Source organism: Pogona vitticeps, chromosome 3 (assembly GCF_051106095.1).
Source record: "Pogona vitticeps strain Pit_001003342236 chromosome 3, PviZW2.1, whole genome shotgun sequence".
Taxonomy (NCBI): Eukaryota; Metazoa; Chordata; class Lepidosauria; order Squamata; family Agamidae; genus Pogona; species Pogona vitticeps.
In genome coordinates, this window is record NC_135785.1 from 15,037,803 (window position 1) to 15,058,545 (window position 20,743).

Consider the following 20,743-nt stretch of genomic DNA (forward strand, 5'->3'; position numbering starts at 1 on the left):
TGAATCAGTCAATGAGTACTCCATAAACATATACCATGTGGTGGTGAGATTAAATCCAAATAAAGTGCTCCTCAGTGCTCAAATACGGATTCAAGCCTTATTAACCAGACGGCACTCAAGGCCTCCTTGAGCTGTCATACAGAAAATGAAAACTCCCGAAAGTGTAGTACATTTATTTCATCATCCACAAAGGGTCCAGGAGAAGTGTCTAGAGGCATTTCAGAAAATGAGAACACCTCCTTCCTAAACTATCTTTCTTTCTTGTTTGTTAACAATAATATTGTTTATCTTCTGAAGTACTGAACCAAGATAAAACTAGAATGGACGTTTTTTTGCCTATCGTCTCCACTGCTAATGGATGAGCACCTAAAAGGGTGTGAAACATAATTCACATTGGGTAATTACCAGGGAGGTAAAAAAAAATCTCTGTATCATTGCATTTCTTCTTATCCTTATTTCACACTGAATTATGAGGTTTTGTGTCCCCAACCCACATTAAAATCTATTTTAAAAATTGTCTATGATCTGCTGCATTTGCATTTATAGGTATTTACACATTGTACCTAATTTATACCCTCCCTCATGCTGTAAACTGCATGCAAAATTTTGCACCCTTTTTATTTTTCCAAAATGCATTGGAAGCCTTCTAAATGTGTGAACTCCAAACTGAGGTCTTTTTATTCTCTTTTATCTCTAGTGGATGAAAGTAGAAGAGTTTTCATGCAATTTTATTTAAAAATTGTGAAAATGCTTTTGCATATGTCCGCATGCATACGTATTTACAGAAAACTTAGCCTTTTGTTCAAAATAACACTTTTGTACCTCGACTTGTGAACTTAATCCATATTGGAATTAAGTTCACAGGTCAAAAAGTTCGTAAGTTTAGTCAAACCTGGAATGCACTGAAAACCATTTAATCCGTATCTGCTGTTTTCCGTTCGTATGTCGAGGCACTGTTTGTAGGTAGAGGCATTAGTTCCCATAGGAACTAATGCAAAGCCTGTTAATCCGTACTCTACCACTAGGGGGTGATTTTTTATTTTTTTCTTCTTTTGACCTAAGGTAAACTTAGGTCAAAAAAAGGGCAGGAAAGGTTTTTTTGGGGGGGGGTCGATTCGCAAGTCGAGGCTCCGTTCGCAGGTCAAAGCTACTTTTTGTGAACGGAGCTGTTTGTAACTCGAATAGTTCGCAAGTGTGGATGATTGCAAGTCAAGATACCACTGTATGTTTGGTTTTCCTTTTTTGTTACATAGAATTTTTCTCACACAAAATTTAGTGGTTTTTTTTAAGGCAATGCTGTTGCTAACAACACTAAGCAACAGTCTTGATGGTCTTTTCTTATCTGAGTAGGAGCGAAAAAGCTCCCAGCATTTCTCAATTTTTTCACTAGGATGTCTCAGTATGTCAAAACACCCTTTTCTTATCAAGTATAAAAAAATTCATGAGCATTCTTCACACTCTTAGTAAGTGTGGAAAAGCAAACTTTCATCAAGACTATTGGATCCACCAACAATCATATTCAATAATTTCGAAGTTCTTGGCTTCCTTATACGAGCTTCTGTTTTTTGCAACCTACTACATTGCAGTCATAACTTGAGATTCAGCAGCAGAATCATTTTTTACTGCAGTCTACTGCCTGGTAAAAGGTGAATAACCTCCTAAGAGATGTCAACTTTAAGTCAGCATCACGAGCACGGTTGAATAAATGGGAATTCAAATGCAAACATTTAAAAACTGGGCACTATAAGTCAGAAGTGGCCTCTGTGTTGAGACTCAGAGGGCATCACCCTGCAAATTCTCCTCTACCCACTCCTGCTATCTTGCTAATAATAATATAATAAGGAAAAAAAAGAGACATGACATGGAGCTACCTCCTTTATCAGCTTTTCCTTACCCCCATTTCCCTTGGCTATGCATTAAACAAAGAAAAGCAAAACTGTAGATATTTTTGATAGGTGGCTGGATAGCCCAGTGGTTTAGGTCTCTGGCTGCAGAGCCAGAGGCTGGGAATTCAATTCCCCATTGTGCCTCTTTGACAGGGGCTGGACTTAATGATGCACAGGGTTCCTTCCAGCTTTGTAGTTCTAGGATGATGCTGATGATTCATGATTGCGCAGAAAATCCTGACTACCTGGAGGTTTTGTGAGAAAGTGAGAGAAGGTACTGACAGAGTCTGCTCTCTCTTTCTCAATGTCATAAGGTAAGGTACCTCTTGACATTTAGTCCAGTCATGTCCGACTCTAGGGGGCTGTGCTCGTCCCTGTTTCCAAGCCATAGAGCCAGCATTTGTCCGTAGACAGTTTCCGGGGTCACGTGGCCAGTGCAACTAGACAGGGAACGCCGTTACCTTCCCACCGTGGTGGTACCTGTTGATCTACTCACATTTGTAGATGCTTTCGAACTGCTAGGTTGCCATACTGAGCCTAAAAGATACTCTAGATATCTCCTAATATATGTATCATGGATGGGGATTTGAGTCACGGAACTTGCTCTAAAGTCAGACATATGTTGCACCGAAGATTCAACTTACTTTTTTCCCCTTCTTCTTTCAATGACTTGGTCTCTACCCTTGACTGAGAACCCACCCACTCCTCCTTTTTTTCATGTGGAAAAAAGCTTGTTTTCAGTAGGGACTCAGACTTGGGGACTTGGACTTGGGACTTAATACCAAGGACTTAGGATTCAGACCCAAAGACTTGCTAACATCCATGATGGATACATAAAAATTGGTGAGAATACTTGTTTCTTTACTTTCACCCACATCCCACTTTTTCCCCCCCTAAAGGAATGCCACTTCAAGTTATTTCCATACTTTTTGGGGAGGGAAAAGCTTGGGTTTTGATGAGGTTGTATCAAAAGGTGAACCAGGTAAAATTATCACCCATTCCTAGACACTGTTGGATATGGCATACAATACCTACCTCAAGAGACTGCACCCCACAGGTTTCCAGAACGGTCCATGTTTTTCCCCATGCACAGTCTCCTTCAGAAAAAAAATATGGAAAAATTCAAAGCACCAGTGGAACTCTCCATGGGTACATCTGAGTAATTCCAAGTAAGCTTGATTGCCATCAAGGAGTCCAGATATTTAAGAGAGTGGATGCAGATGTATCCGGTGTTCAGAAGAGGGAAAATCTAGTAGAAAACCTTGAATTAGCTCTAGCATTTGCAAGAAGAAAAGGATTCTCATGAATCATACTGTTAACCCCAAAGCAATTTTCTGATATGATAGTGTAAAGGCTTCCTAAACATTCTTTTCCTTAGAGTCCCATTACAGTCCTTAGAAGGGAGAAGAAATTCATCCAAGAGCTTGAGGAGTGGGGAGAAAGGAGGAGGGAATGTAAAACAGGGAAAGGAGGCTGGATATTGAACAGTCAAGGGCAGAAGGGATCACTCTCTTTGGTAGTGCCGCATTACCGAGATGGCAAATCTTATCCAGTGAAAGATGGCACAAATAGTTCCCTCTTTTAATTATTTTTTTCCCTCAAACAGGCTAGAGATGAAGCCACACATGGGTAAACAGAAAGGGAATAAATACCCCCTCTACAAAAAAACTGGAGGTGGTTGCCTGTGAGTTTGGAAGCAAAATAATGTCCACAAGAAAGCCCTACCCAGCAATTTTTGCTTCTGAATGGAAGGGGCCAAGTTTGCAGAGATGGGTAGATTTACATATTTTAAAACTACATTAAAACCCATCCCACTTGCCTATAAAGAGGCGGTGAGCTCTTAAAGCAGGATGTGCAACCGTTTCAGCTGGGTAGGTGGTACTGGTACTCACTCTTAAACACACAAATACAACTTACAATCAATCAATCAATCAATCAATCAATCAATCAATCAATCAATCAATCAATCAATCAATCAATCAATCAATCAATCAATCAATCAATCAATCAATATGCACCATCAAGTGAATTCTGACTTACAACAGCTCTTTTCACGGTTTTCTAGGTACAGAATACTCAGAGGTGGTTTGCCTTCTTCTTGTGGAATTCTGGGACTCTGCAGCTTGCACAAGGCTATCCAGCCAGCTGTATTTGCACACACACACGTGTGTGCATACGTGCGTGCTTGCATGTGTGTGCGTGCACACACACACATGCACACATGCACACACACACACGCACACACGCACATGCACACACAAATTGAACTCTTGGTCTGTAGGGGAAAGTGGCTGAAAATCCAACACATCAGGGTCGGTATTTCACTGGTGATGCTGGGTACAGCTGATGGCGCAGTGGTTAAACCGCTGTACTGCAGCTAAAACTGTGCTCATGACCTGGGGTTCAAATCCCAGGTAGCCGGCTCAAGGTTGACTCAGCCTTCTATCCTTCCGAGGTCGGTAAAATGAGTACCCAGCTTGCTGGGGGGGGGGGGGCAATGTGTAGCCTGCATAATTAAATTGTAAACCGCCCAGAGAGTGCTTGAAGCGCTATGGGGCGGTATATAAGCAGCACGCTTTGCTTTGCTTTGCTTTACTATGAAACATCTTGAGTGTTCCAAGTTGCCTATAGAGGTCCTATAAATCTATAGGCATCCCCTTTATTTCACTGAACCCTCAAAATGCAAAAATAAAAGAAGGAATAGGATCCTGTGCACTTTGTGATTATGTAAGGAGAACTGTATGTTTCCCCTCTATGCAGACTCTCCATGCATTTGGCCACGGAATCATTCTGAAATAGACATTCATCAATTTGAATGATTCTTCATGTGACTAATCATGCAAGGGATAGCCAGTCAGAGGGAAAACACCTCTGTGCATCTGCCTTTACATGTACTGTTTTTCTTGGATTTGGGGCAGAGTTTTCAATTTTTAATTTTCAATGAAGGAGGGAAGGGAGGAACCCTCCCTGCTTGGCAGGAAAAAAATAAATGAACCTTCTCTAAAATTTCATTCTGATATAGCAGAAAGAACTATCTAAAGGCCTCTGAGCAGTTGACCTCAGAAAATTCCACATTTCTATGTTGATGCCCTTTTGCAAGTCATTTCTATTTTAAATAGACATGGGCACAAAATAAGCCGTAACATCATCTTAACTGTTAATGCAGAGCTTTCCTTCAGAGACCCACGAGTTCAAGGATATCAGACTTCTCCATGTATTATCCATCACTAATACAGACAGCTTGCACAGGACTTGCATTTCAACAGAAAAGAGTGGCCACAGAAACATTAAAGGCACATTTTCACATCTCTGTTGCTCTGTCCCTCTTTTTTTTTTTTTTTTTTTTTTTTTTTTTTTTTGGTTTCCAGCAGGGGAAGAGCTAGCAGCCAGGAAAACAAAATACAGAGGTACATGAAAATCATAGGAGAAAAGCAAGCCACAAATTTAAGATAACTGCTTTCCTGTGGTGGGGCAAAGAATTATATGGGCCAGCAATTCTCTGAGATTTCAGGGTGAAAACCTGAGATAAAAAGCCAGATCTTTTGTGATAATTCCTAGGGGGTAGTGATGGTATAAAAAGCATGAAAACAAGGCAGTTCCTCTCCGTCCCCCGATTTTCAATGTTGTTATCAGGGTCTGTGGGAAAGGAAGGCTCATTAGTTATGGCAATCTTGCATCACTCCCTGCTTTACTTCAAATGGCAGTAGAGGCCCACTTGGACCCATTGTGCTATATAAAGCAATACCTACATTCTTAGGGCAGTGAATCCTAGCAATAGCTAGAAATGGGTGGAGATAGATGCCCAATAGAGATAGGCATGAAGCACCAAATTTTCATTGTTCATCCAGACACCTTACCAGCCCCACTTCCTCCGGCCGGAACCCATTCAGAGGCAGCACCCAAAGGAGGTGGGAGAAAGAAGCTAGAACACTGCCTCTGAGTGGGTGCCCACTAGAGGAGGTAGGGCTGGGAAGTAGCTAACACCTATTTGGATGGGAATCAGACCATTAAACCAGTAGTTCCTGCCCATCTCTAATGCCCATGTTTGAAATATAAATCACAGACACCCCCCCCAAAAAAAACCCCCGTTCTCTTCCTCCAGTGTTGAGTCTCAGATAGAAATTGTATCTGCTGATTTATATATACATGAGCAAAATTTCAAATTTTTAAAAATGAAACAAAATTTCAGCACATTATACTTAATAAACAGGATTATGATTAATCTAAGTGCCTGCTGAGCCTGCTGGCCAGATACTACATACAAATGAGCAATTTCAATTTCTTCATGTCTATATCAGACTTGGAAAGGACAGTCCTTCAAATGGAAAACACCCTGAACAGAAGGACTGTTCTCTCAGATAGCTGTCCAAAATGAAAACATGACCTCCATAAATGAGAGCATATTGCCATCTCTGTGTGAAACCAAGTATAAGCTTCCACCCACAGTAGATGACTTCCTTATCCGTAAATCCTCTATGTGTTGTGTCAAGTAGCAGCTTGCCCACCCTCCTCCATCACAACACCACTCGTTAGATATTCATTGAAAGCTTCCACTGTCCTTCTAAGACCAGTAGAAGGAAACAAGAGATAGAGTTACAGAGCACATCCTCATACTGTTGAGTACAGCAGAATTCATGAAGCAATGGCACTGCTTATGGATGTCATGAGCAATTTCACAAATATTAGCATCCCTGGTTGACTGCTTGCAAAAGGATCAAAACAGTGCAGGCAATATCACGGTTGTGAACCCCTCTCTATCTTCAAGCCACCTCCACGACTGTTGCTACCTCAACTGCTACCTCAAGGAACTTATCTTGGCCAGATAAAGCTCAATACAGTAGTCTGGTTCTGGTCAAAAGCAGTCTAATCTTTTTAACATTTTAAATTTGTTTGAACTTTATCTGTATTTTATATGCAGCCATAATTTTAAATTGTGCAGCGCTCTGATATGAAGAAAAAAAATGAAAGAAGGAAGAGTCTCAGCCAGAAGGTTGTAAAGAGATGCATTTTTATTTGAATTGTTTAAAACTCTTTTTTAAAAAAAACCTCCAGAATCTTCTGTGTTTATTTAAAACCACATCGCTGTGCTATGTGATAGCAAATAAATAAATAAATAAATAAATAAATAAATAAATAAATAAATAAATAAATAAATAAATAAATAAATAAATAAATTTTAAAAACAAAAAAATCCTAGCGTTACAGTTATCTGAAGCAGTATCTGCTGAGATTATAATGAGGCAGGGAAGAACAGCAAAGCAAAAGCTGTTTTTTTCTCCTCTTAAAACACCCAGCAGTAGAAATGGTAAACAAATGTACTCCTATTTCCTGGTCCAGGTTGTCATGATAAGACTTATCCAGAAGGATTAACCCTGAGCTGGAGAACAGGAAATCCACAATATTATAGGTAAGAAGATACGTCTTTTATGTGGCCAGTACTTTAATTAACAATACATATTGTACATTATGGGTGTGTGTAGATGATAGATAGATAGATAGATAGATAGATAGATAGATAGATAGATAGATAGATAGATAGATAGATAGATAGATAGATAGATAGATAGATAGATAGATAGATAGATAGATAGACAGACAGACAGACAGACAGACAGACAGACAGACAGACAGACAGACAGACAGACAGACAGACAGACAGACAGACAGTGCATATACTGTCAAGACATGTGCTGTAATTCAGAGTACTCCACAGTACTCTGTACCATCTCCAGAGTACTCTGAAAGTATTGAGTGTGTGCGTGCACATACGTGTGTGTATTCTCAATTAGGACATATATACCAATTAACTAGACAAGATTTCTTAATTGATAACACCCAGATGGGTAACAACAACAGCAACATACAGATTTAATATTGCAAATAGAGTTTAACATGGAAACATGCTCTAGCTTGTCTCCATCACAGAAAATGTTGTTAGTGTAAAGTTTACATTCTAATAAAACCAGAGTAAAACAATTGAGCATATTACCATGGCCTAAACCACCATGTTCCATATGGTAAAAAAGATGGCACATCAATGTTGGTATAATTCCTGACCAAGTTGCTGATGTTGGTAGAGTTCCTAATCAAGTCATTCTACTCATCCTACCCATATCTACACTATCAGAGTTGTATTAGTATATTATCATATTCCCCATTCATACAGAATGCTTCCTGGATGAAATTATCATCTGAAAAAAGGTTGTGTCATTTTTAAATGTTTGTCTCTAGCAATAAGATAGGGTATGGACTTACACTACACTGATAAATTATTTCCATGTCTTACTGGAGATCACCCACTATATTATTCAATATGACAGCACATACTGCATATAAGCATAATCTGAACATGAATCTATTGACCAACCAACCAACCAACCAACCAACCAACCAACCAACCAACCAACCAACCAACCAACCAACCAACCAACCAACCAACCAACCAACCAACCAACCAACCAACCAACCAACCAACCAACCAACCAACCAACCAACCAACCAACCAACCAACCAACCAACCAACCAATCAGGCAGCAATGGCCATAGCAGCAACAAGTAGTTAGTAGTTTCTAACAATCAGCTTGAGAAGAGATATATTCAGATAGCAGTGAAAATGGAAGCTGTCTAGGAGAGATGGGCACAAATCTGAAAAATCGTGATTCATTTTTATTCGTAATTCATGAAGGTTAATGAATCATGAATCATGAATTTACGTTTTTTTCCAGATGAATTGGTGAATTTATTTGTCAACTTGATTTTGCCTTTAAAACCTTATAACCTCCCCACAAGCACCAGAGATGGCAACATTGCAGAGAAGTGTCCCCTGACTCTCTTCTCCAAGTTCTGCAAGTTTGATGAAGGTTGGGTTTATGATGTCTGAGTTATACATCCATAAAGAAAGCCTCCCAGGAAAGTTCCATCCAGGTACCTAGATATACTAAAATTGCAAGAAAGCATCTCTTGACTCTCCACTACAATCCCTCCAAGTTTTTTGAAGATTGGGCTTCAGATATTTGAGGTATACATCCACCCTGTCCCCAGGAAAATGCCCTTTAGCACCTGGCTTGGGGAAACCCAAGCTTCACCAAACTTGGAGGGGTTTGTGGAGGACAATCAGGGGAAGTTTCTCTGTAATTTTGGTGTCTCCAGTACCCGGGGAAAACTTTCTGGGGGGGGGCTCTCTGCGTGTGTATGACTCAGACACCTGAAACCCAATCTTTGCCAAACTTGGAAGAATTGTAGAAGAGTGTCAGGAGAAACCTCTGTTAAAGTTTGGAGTCTCTAGGTGCTGGGGGGCTGTTTTATAGGCCAACAAAACAGCAAATCAAAAATCACTAAAATTTATTGATTTGTATTCATTGGGAGGCGTTGATTCAGATGAATACAAACTGATGAATTAGCAAATTTTTATAAATTTTGCAATTTGTTTCTTAATCCGTGCCTATCTCCAATCTATAACATTCAAATCCTTCCCTTTCTCCAAGGAACTCAGAACATTTTTTTCTCACTATGACCCTACCTTGGCCAGACAGGGATGAGCTAAAAGCTATCTAGCAGCTGAATAGAGACAGTTCTTATGATTTAAGACAATATACACCGTATATTATTGTTTTGCACCACGGAGCCTATAATCCTTTACTATTATCTGTACTGGTTAGGGTTTAGGAAAAAACATTGCGGGGGGGGCACACAGTTGCCCACCTCAGCACTACATTTTTGTCAAATAGTCCTAGATTCTCTCAGAACTTGGAAGTCACTAGTTATAAATAATGAATTTATGACTCCTTTTCATAAATATTAAGGCATAAACTATGTTATACTGTGACGGGAACATAACTAGGGACAACTTCATACCCTTTACAATGTAACTCTAAATGTAATTATAAACTTCTAAGTTTACATTCCTTTAGAGTTTTGGAAGCATACCTAATTATTTTTTTAAAATAACTCCCCAAGCTCTGGATGCAGCCTCTTGCATTCTCTGAATTCAGTCACTGCAGTTTATTAGATCAAACAGCAGCAGCAAATTATTGAAACTGGGAGCTCCATTGTACTCAACTGCCATGGTTAGGCAACCCTGCTGAAATTAATGATTGGTAAGCTCCTTCCCTGTAATTAGCTTGGGTCTGCATAGCTAGCTTTCTTTTTTTCCCCCGAAGATTACTCTGAAGGTTGCCATTCTTTTCCAACTGGCAGCTCTTTTCTCCTGGCCCTTCTTCAATACACTTAACAATGCAAACTTATCCATGAGTGAGCAAGATGATGTACTTCCAGTTAACGTTGAGTATAGGGCTGTGGCTTTAAACATAAAAGGTGGGAAGAGAGGTAGAAGTACAGAGGGGTAATGATTAGAGATGGGCATGAACTTTAGTTGATCATCTGCTCAGACAAGGGGGCAGGTTAGGCAACCCGCTGCTGCTGTTGGGGACTGGTCAAACAGCTGAAGAAGAGGAGGAGAGGAGCACACTCTGACTGGTGAGTCGGTCATTGGCTGGGGAGGCAGGAAAAGCAAATGCACAGTACCTGTGGACCTGTGCGTACAAACTGGCACAAACCTCTGAACCGCGTTTCATGCCCATCTCTAGTAATGATGATGGCAAAGGGCTTTTAGGTCTTATCTTTAACCCTTCTGATCCCACAGGGTGTCTATTGCTTCTGGAACACACAAACATTTGGCTTCCAGCTCGCTCCAGTTACATCAGGCATTCCCAAACATGATCAGGAGCAAGAATGTGGATGAGTGCTCATACGTTTTCGAACTCCTGGTGGTTTTCCAAGTCTTTGCACGTTGACACTCCCCACTTAGATTTTTCATGGTGTCAGTGAGTCATCCTGCCTCCCTGAAAAATAAGACCACAATTTCATCCCTCCTCCCTGCCCACCCTAAAATTTTTCACCCACGGTGCTATACTGAAAACTGCCAAATTCTGTGCAGCTTAATGCCCTTTCCAGTGAATCCTATGCAGGAAAGATGTCATTTGTTTCAGGAATTATAGTAATCCTGCATAGCTTGGCATTGCTTCCAGAAAGAAAGGATCACAGAATTGCCAAGAAATTCCATGAGATTTCCCATAAATGTGACTTGGGGTGAAAAGTCCTGTGCAAAGGAATCTCAGTGCAAAAAGAAAACAATGACCCCCCAAATTTTCAGTTCCAAGATTTGCATTCCTGCTCAGGAGCATCGAGACCTTAAGGATCGGACATATCATACCTTTGCCAGCAACAACCAGCTTCAGAACACAATTTCTTTAGCATATGTTTGGTTGGAAATGACAGAAGAAAAGCTTCATGGAAGTGCTATTGCTAAACCACTGTGAGGTAGGCCTGCACTTAAGCAGAGTATCTTTGGCTTACAGAGGAATACTTAGATTTACCATGATAAATTCATCGAACCCCACCAGACTTTCCAAAGCTCAGCAGCATCCCTACTGTGGATGGACCCTTGATCCCTCATATTGGAAAAAGATGTTTGGATGACAGATTTTGCAATTTTCATCTGGATTACTGGTAATAGGATATGCACCTGCCCTTATTATGAGGAAGCAGTCATGTAACATATAATAATGCAGTAATCAGATACCACACACATACAGAGAGTGTGTTTGAGAGAGTTGTATTTGAGTGTCCACCCAACAATAGGTGAAAAAAAAAAGTAGGACTCAGTACATCATATGCACAGTCACCTCATAAAGAGCTCTGAAATGTTACTGAGAATGGTAGTCCAAAAAGTAACTTTTTCAAGCTCTGTGAAAGCACACACATATGTCCGCTTCTCACTCACAAATGTACAACTCAAAAGCAGGAAATGTCTGCTAAACAGAAATACCTTGTAAAAGTGAGATGGAAATTCATGCATAACCTGGACCTCAAGATCCCAGGTCAATATTTAATTACCCTGGAGAAGCAAAGAACATACCAGCAACCAAGCAAAAGAAAACTAAAACCAATCAAAGCAGGTCCAGACCCAGAACACACACAGTGTCACATGCTGCTATTAAACTGTATTTCTCCCTGTGCGAGTGAAAATGGAAGGACTACCAGGTGATGCAGTAAAAATTACAACATGTTTCAAGGGCTGGAGTTTGATTGCATTCAAAGCCAAGAACACAGGGGATGTAAAACTTATTTTCTTACCAGAGTATGTTATTTTTTAAAAAAACACACAGATAAAAGATAATGGATGTCTCCACCACCAGCAGCAAATGACAGTGAATCAACTGTGAAAGCCACCAGATAAATCCCAAAGATGGAGCTTCTATATCAGAATGAAAAGACAACCTCTCAGTGTTCTTCCATGGGAAATATTTAGAAGAAAACAACAGATCACACAGAAGTGTTTTGTTGCCAAAACAGACAACAAACAACCTACACAAAACAGTTGAAATGTTTTATGCAGCCAAGTGGAAACAAAAGCTTACTTTAAAAACCCACAGTTCCACATTTAAATCCAAGTCACGTGTGTTGACAAAACAATATTAGCAGAATATGTTCCTCCAAGACCAAAGTAACAAAATATTTTTCCCTTTAATCAGTTTTATCGTAGGAAAACAGCTTAAATGGGACTAATACTTTCTGTTTCATGTCACCAAAATCGACAGAAAAATAGAAACGGAGAACGGATAACATTTCCCAAGCATTGTTACTATACACAAGTCCAAAACAATATAATGAACCTGTCAGCATAATGTTCAGGCTTTTACCTCCTCAAAAGAGAAACAATCACATTTTAGTTCGCACTTGCCATTTGTTTAAATCCCTCAACAATATGTACAACTAATTAGAGTAATGTGAATACAGGACACATGGAGACAACAACACAGTGTATCATTCCGAGTGCATCTGTACTGTGTTTCTGTCCTCAAAGTGGAATATAATTGCAGCCGGCTAGTTTGCATAATAATGTGACAATCTACCGAATACAAACCTTTCCTTTTTCAAAAAACAACCAATCAAAAACAAACCTTCTAAAAAGCAGGATGCAGAACAGTTTGTATGTAATTTTCTTGTGACTCTGATTTCATGGTGGGGGCAGTCCACTTGGGTTTTTGTATAAACTTTACAGGAGCTGTTCGAGGTACTGAACCTCCACCACCACCACTTCAAACTAGATTCAGCCCCTTTAAAAGTCCAGCTGAATCCTGAAGCAGAATCACTGCCTCCATGAAACTGGTGTCACCACCTTTCTTTGATAGGAGTATCACACACAAGGCAAGAATGAATTGAAATCTGTTTCTCTCTTACCAAGTACCCCAAGCCGGTAGTTGACGGTGATGACAATCACATTGCCATAACTGGCCAGCACACTCCCATCATATAAATTTCCAGTGCCTTCCATGTAGGACCCTCCATGAATATACACCATCACTGGTTTGGGCCCCCCACTATCTCGAATGTCTGCAAGAAAAACATGGAGAAATATGTTATCCCAAGAATCTCATGAGGTCACAGAAACTCTAGTTTATCTGTCTGTTTTTCCCAAGCTGTGTTTCAAAAGTGTTTCCCAAGCAACTTATAAAAAACCAGCACATCCTCAAGAAGTGTCATGTGAGGGGGATTGCGGATAAAGGAAAAGTGCTAGAGTGTTTACCACCAAAGTTATGAAAAGATATGGCTCACTTCGCAAAAGTGAAGCCTTCTCATGATAGCCACACTTAGGAACAGAGGTGACTACTTTATATTGAGTCACATCATTAGTCTCTTTAGGTTAGGACTATCAACTTTGACTGGTAGCAGCTCTCTGGGGAATAAGACAGAATTCTTTCTTGCACATCCCTGGTATTTCCTGCTAGTACAGTGGTTCTTAACTGTGGGACAAAAACTCAATGTTAGCTGAGCTAGCCAGGATTTCTGGGGCTTGCAGCCCAAGAACACCTGGCAACTTAATGATTGTGAATCATTGTACTAGTCTATCATCCAGTTACTATCCAGACCTGGTTCTGCTTAGCTTTTAAAATCAGATGAGTTTGGGGTCACAGCAGTAACATTGTTATCACTCATACCGTATGGTTATCTCCCATACTTTAGAAACAGTCTTCTCTGCAGAAGCCAGAGCAGTAACCTGGGCTGATAATCCATTGCATAAAGTCTCTGCAAAGAAGACTGGGGTTTGGTTTTTCAACAAGGAGGCTTATGTGCCCTATTCTTCTGCATGGGGCCTTACTTGGTGGATGGTCCTGCCATGGGGTTTTACAATGACATATTCCACTTGATCTGGTCATAGGAGGTTATGCCTTAAACTCATGATATAACTAGATGAGATGACCTTAATGCCTTTCTGAGACAGAGGATCTCGGAGAATGTTTAGAAACTTCATCTGATGCAAAACACAGTGGTCAACTGTGCAGACAAAACACACACCATAGTCTTAAAATAATGTAATCACCTTCCTTTAGTTTGAATGTCCAGCAAAGGTGCATGGAAGGTGCTAACAGCCTTCATATATCTTTCAAGTTGTGTTTCATCGCCCACCTCCTAGAGAAGTGTAGATAGGGGAGGGTGATGGGGGTTTCTGTATAGCAGCATCTCACTTATTACACTCCCCTTTCAGGGAGGTTGGATTTAGGCTGATGTGTTTTACTTGATTGCTTTTTTGGGGAGGGGAATAATGTTTAAATTCTTATTTTTTTTTTAACCCAACAGTCTTATTAAAGATTAGCACTTATGGAGTGAAAGGTTATTTGAGGAAAGTATTAAATAAATAAATAAATAAATAAATAAATAAATAAATAAATAAATAAATAAATAAATAAATAAATAAATAAATAAATAAATAAATAAATAAATAAATAAATAAATAAATACTATTTGTTTGCTACATATACCATAATAGCATCTCAACAGCAGACTGAGTAGGCACACAGTCAGCAGATTCCAGTCTCCTCCGCAAAAGTGAGATGCATTAAAAAAAACCTAGACAATAATACTTAATTTGTATATTGTCATCCATGTGCCTTTTTTGAACCACTTCTCTTTTTTTTTTTTTTTGGTGATGTGTGCATAGTAGGGATGTGCCAGTTTTATATTTGCTGTTTTTGTCAGACACCCTTGGCATTCTAATCATCATCATATTACAACTGCAGAGCTGGAAGGGACCTTGTGGATCATCAAATCCAGACCATGTCAAGGAGGCCCAGTGTAGGATCAAACTGCAGACTGCTGGTTCCTCATCCTGTTCCAGTTTGATCATGATCAGCAAGACATTTTCCCCCTCCAGTGGAATTTCCTCCAGATGTTTGTGCCTATTTATACACATTCTTCTATGTATGTCCCCCCCTCCCCATGTATGTGTTTTTCATGCACCTTGGATAGATTCAGGAACATTTTCAAATATATCCATAATTTTATGTGCACTTTTTCCTCCCGAAGCGTCATAACTCAGAAAAATGCAGGGCTTTCCAAGGCAAAGAGTACTTTGTCCCACTGCCAGTCTCAGGATGCATATATTTTATATTACTGCAGGAAAATGTGCACATAGTAAGTGGTGCACATAAGTGGTGACTATTGAGATGCCAAGGGGTTCTGGGAGATACAGATAAGGTTCAACATTCTTGTTTGGAGCTAAATCGAATGTCAGTTTGTGACACTAAAATTTAATTAAAGTAAATGCAGAACTTCCCTATATCTTTCTAAAAGTGGCTACTGATGTCTGTTTACTCACACTGGATTGGCTTTTTATTTTTCTAACATGGCCACAAACTATAGGAGCCAATGATAAATTATTAATCAGAAATTGCAAAAGGACTGTTTGCAGCAGAAACTCTAGATGCCTAATTGTATGCTTAGAGGTAGCACAGGAGGGGATTGCTTAAGAATTCATCTTTAATTAAAATTACATAGAATTATAGAGCACTGACTGTGAAAAGTAATGAAATCCTGATAGCGCCATTTGGTGCATTTAGGCCAAAAATACAAAATTAAAAAGAAAAAAATCCTGGAGTATTTGGAGGATATAAGGCACCTTTCCTAAAAAGGGGGGAAAATTTGAATGCTAAGCTGTACCTTCCAACATGAAGTCAAGTTCAAGGTATAAAGGATTCGCTGAATAAATTCAGCCCATATAGTACCTGTTTTATGACTTCTTTCTGAATATTATGCACCGAAAGGTTAAGGACAGGCAGTACTTCAAACTCCTCTCAATTTATCCACATGCCATAGCAGATAAGAATAGATATGATATAAATTTTCTCCATGCTGCACTGTCAAAGATCTTAGCACTGACCTACAGGAATTCCATTTCTTTTGTAAATAGATAGGAGGTTCTTTCTGATCTGAGGCTGTGAATGGTAAAGAAATTTATTCTCAGCATTCCGGACCCCCACAAGTTTAGAAGAAGGAAAGAGGTGCTGAGGTCTTTGCTCTAAACCATATTATAACATTATGAGCGAAGGCCTTTGAGGTAGAAGTTCTCCTCTTCCACATTCATGTGACACCACTCATCCATGCAGCAACTACTCATCTCAGCTGCTTGACAGAACTGGGCAAAAACAAATGAAACAAATTTTGAGAGATCTGTAATCAGGGAGGAAGAATAAGTCACGTAAAAGTACGATGGGTATGATGTGGCTTGAGAAGAAGAGCTATTAAAAAAAGATCTAGGCCTTTCTTGTAGAGTACACGCTAATTTATGAGCCTGCAGTACATTATGGTGGCTAAAATGTGGATGCACATCAAGGCTGCATTAACATCTTGAGTCCGAGATAAGCCACGTTATGGTGCTTTAGGTCGGCCTTGCTGGAAATACTGAGCCCAGTTACTGGCACCACAATCAAAGGAAGACATCTATAAACTGGAATGTGTCTAGTGGGTGAAGATAGTGAGTGGCATCAAGTAGAGACCAAGTCTTGTTATGAAAGGAGATGAGTTTATATAGCCTGGAAAGGAAAATGGGAATAGCAAGAAGGGTTGTAGTGACTTACAAGCTCACAAGCTTTATTTGATATATGCTTAAGGGGACTGAAGTCCACTTCTTCTACTTCTTCTTGTAATACACAGAGTGTCACTTCAGTAGATAGTCATTTATATAGTCACAGAAAGGGTGGGAGTATTAATGGAAATCTAAGAAATCCAGCCTATGGCCAGTCAGTGGTCAATAAGAGTATTTGCGAGCCCTTCAGAGTAACCGACAGACATGTTACTGGAGGGTAAAAATGATTCAGAGTGACTGGTGAGTGACATTTAAGCATAAATGAACAGACTAACCATATATAATGGGAAAGCCCACCTAAAGATTCACAGATGAATATTAGGAAGAATTTACTGTCAGGGACGAGCTGTTTCCTATCAGCAATTAGTGCCCTGGAAAACAGTAGAATTTCGTTCATTAGACTGTTGAATTGAGATAGCTATGATTAGGGAGGCTGCTGGAACCTTTCAGGATTTGAGGGAACAGACTCAGAATCTATTTCTGATGCACAGCACATGAATTTGCTCATGGCATTTTCAAAATATATTTCCAAGCAATTTGGTGTAATTGGGAGACAGACATCTGTTTCACCGTAATAGCGCAGTGCACTTCCCAACAGATTTGTATGTCAGCAGAGGTCCAGGAGACTTGACACTCCCTCTTCATTTTATAGCCTTTCGCAAAACTGACTCTGAAAACATTACAAACAGCTTTCAAAGATGTCAGTTCTGGCATCCTGAGACCTTCCTACCTTTAAAATCCAACACCTTGGCACCTTGCTCTTGCATTTTCCAAATGCAAGCCATTTGTATAGCTAAGGGATCACCTTTTTCCATATAATTCACATCTGCCTCTCAAGACAGAGACAAACAACAAAAACAGCATCCAATTCTCTGAGACCTCTGCAAATTTTCAAGGCATGGGTAGTTTGACCAAAAAAAAAAAAAATCTCTGAAAGTGTGAACTGGATACTTTTTAAAGCTTTCAATTTAAATGAAATCCTTTTCCATCAGCAGTCCACTGCAGAAATGAAGTAGACAGAAAAAGAAGAAAGCCCAAATGGGCAAGATGGAGGGAGGCAAACATACAGGAGTAGGAAGGAATAGGGTTTAATAGCAGGCTGCAGCATCAAGGAAATCATACTGCAGTCATCAAAAGTAGAAACAAAGATCCAAATCTGTTCAGTAGGCAAGAAAGGGTCTAGGAAATCAAAGCTTGCTGCAAAGTGAGAGTGGCCACTTACATGTCATGTTAAAGAAAGATAAAGGATGACATAGATTTGCATAAAATATCATAAGCTAACTCATATGTACAAATGCAGAATTACAAAAGAATTAAACAGATTTAATTTAAACAGTTTTAAAACACAGCTCATCCAAGTTGGAAGGACTAAGGCAGCTACCTATTCAGTCTGTTGCCAAGGTGCTAACTATCAATGCACAATTTCATAGAGGATCTTCAAGATTCTCTATGTTTAAATCAGACTTGGACACAACAGCCCTCTGAATAAAGGGCAAAACTAGGGCTTGCCTTTGTAGCCCCTCAGATAAAGTACTATCCTCACTTAAAGACAACAAAGGGCCATCCTATATAAGGTATGTAAAGTTGTATTCTCAATGTATTCTCAAAGACTTTCATGGCCGGGATCTGATGGTTGTTGTAGGTTTTTCAAGCTATTTGGCCACGTTCTAGAGGTTTTTCTTCCTAATGTTTCACCGGTCTCTGTGTCTGGCATCTTCAGAGGTCAGGAGTTAGAACTCTGTCTGTGTCCTTGTGTAGTGTATGGGATAGTTGAGTATTTGTAGTGGTGGGATCAGCTTTTTGTCCTTTTCAGGAGACCGCGTTATTATGGTGATCAGGATGCTTTTTGTTATGAGTGCAACGTAAAGTTGCTCTGTAATTCTTACTGTCAGTTATAGGTGTAACGTAATGTTAAAATCAGTAAGTAAATGATTGCAGACAACTGGAACTTATTAGCGATAAGTGTTTGGTTCATGGCAGAGTTGAATTATGCCTTACTAGCTGGGTTGGCTATGTATGTTCTTGATTATCTATTTGACTTGTGACTAGTGTTTCCAACCTTGGGTAACTTGAGTGTTCTTGGACTACAACTCCCAGAAGCCTTCACTACTAGCTGTGTTGTCCGGGGTTCTTGGAAGTTGCAGTCCAAGAACACTTGGGTTACCGAAGGCTGGGAACCAGTGTTCTAGATTAATAACAACATAAGCTCTGGGCAGGTATTTCCTAAGTGTGTTAAGCAGTATATGAGAAGGGGACAGTTTAGCGCTATCCACCTCTATCCCATTTCTGCTGCCCTTTATTTATGAAGCTGATGAATGGGAGAAGCTGTTGTGTCCATGAGGGTTCTCCATATGATTTTGAACCCTTACGTTCTAGGTTTCTAGTCTTCATGGAGACTAGAAACTACAGAAACAGGAAGCTCTGTCCTTCCCATTCATGACTCTTAACATGAAGAAGACAAAAGAAATGAAGACAATGTCATGAGGCTAAACCATTCCCATCCCTCAAATGTTTGTTGAATACACTTAGATGATGCCTGACTAGGGCTACTGAATGAGTTTAAACTGTAGGATATGCAAGGGAAGAGCTTTTAGGGTTCGTAAGGAAGCTGCTGTTGAAGTTTCTAATTAGATTTTTTTAAAAAAGACCTCTCATATAACTTACCTGCTATTAGAAATGTGGGCTAGACAATGGAAATGCTGGCAGGCCCTTTCCTGCTTATAATTATATGGGAGCTACTTTTCTGAAAGCTTTCTCTGAGTTCATTCTTCCTATAGTTTTAAGTGTAACCAAAGCAATGATGATAAGCCAGTGCAAAATGTGTCTTTGCCAGAGGAAAAATCATCATGAATGGCAAAGCTGAGAGAGCATATCATCCAGTACTCTTCACTGGTGGTCCTAATGTTTGACTCCTTAGTGAAATGAAATGAGATCAGATGTGTCCAGTGAAGACTCAGAGTATCAGTCATCTCATTCTTATCTCTCAGTACCCATGCAGCTTCTTTAAATATGGCTTGTGTCTGAAAATAGCATACACATGCATGTAAGCTACAGCTGCATATGGAAAGAGAAGCCACCTGATGTATCCATAGTGGTCTCCTCTCTGGACTACAAGTGAGGAAGAGGATCACATCTCTATTCAGCAGTGAAGCTCATTGGGGCTGCAATCCTAAGCATGCTTAATTAGCAAGTAAACCCCAGTTGAACACAGTGGGGCTGCACACCACCTCTCAGCTTTACTGATTTCATCAGGCTAGTGGGAAAATAAATGACAATTGAAGACCCACTTTTTCACGTAGGCTTTTAGTGACTATGACTATGTCCCTGGGAGCCAGTCTTTTGCTTTTTTTAAAAAAGCTGCTTACATATTTTTTAACATTTAATGGATTTTTAAAGTTATTATTGTAGTTTATTTGCTTTTTAATCTGTATTATATTGTGGTTTAGTATTATTTATTTTAATATTGTCAGCTGCCTTTAGTTCCCTAACCAAAAGAAAGGCAGCCTACAAATGATACAAAATAAATAAAGAAAGATGGTAATGAAGGGGGCAGAGTACAATACATATATAGGAATGTGATAAATGAGTCTAATTTTTGTGTGGAGAAGAAAGTCTTCTTGTCACTGGTGACCTACAGCCCAACCAGGGGCATGTCTCACATAGATACACAGCCCAATTTGATTATTGGTTGCTGGTATACCAGCATGAGCACTGCATTTGAATGTCTTTCTCCATTTGGGATTTAGATGATCAGTGGTAACAAATCAAAATAATGAAATGTGGTAAAGTGCAACATATAGTTTCATCATCCCCAGCTCCTTAGTAAACCAAGGAGCTAGTTGGGTTGTACAGCATGAGAGGGGACGCTTAGAAGCATTTCGGCCAATAGCTCTGGTCATTTCCCCCATTCCAGAGATCAGCCAAGACCCTGATA

General features: G+C 39.7%; 1 protein-coding gene across 14 annotated transcripts in view; it reads right to left on the reverse strand.

Annotated features, from left to right (window-relative positions):
- Positions 1 to 20,743, reverse strand: part of NLGN1 (neuroligin 1) — a 737,944-nt gene that overhangs the window by 339,673 nt on the left and 377,528 nt on the right. For all 14 annotated transcript variants that reach the window (XM_078389641.1, XM_072996214.2, XM_078389646.1 and 11 more), the window contains one exon: positions 13,128 to 13,280. In XM_078389641.1, the coding sequence (XP_078245767.1) occupies positions 13,128 to 13,280 (153 nt within the window). The remainder of the gene's footprint in view (positions 1 to 13,127; positions 13,281 to 20,743) is intronic.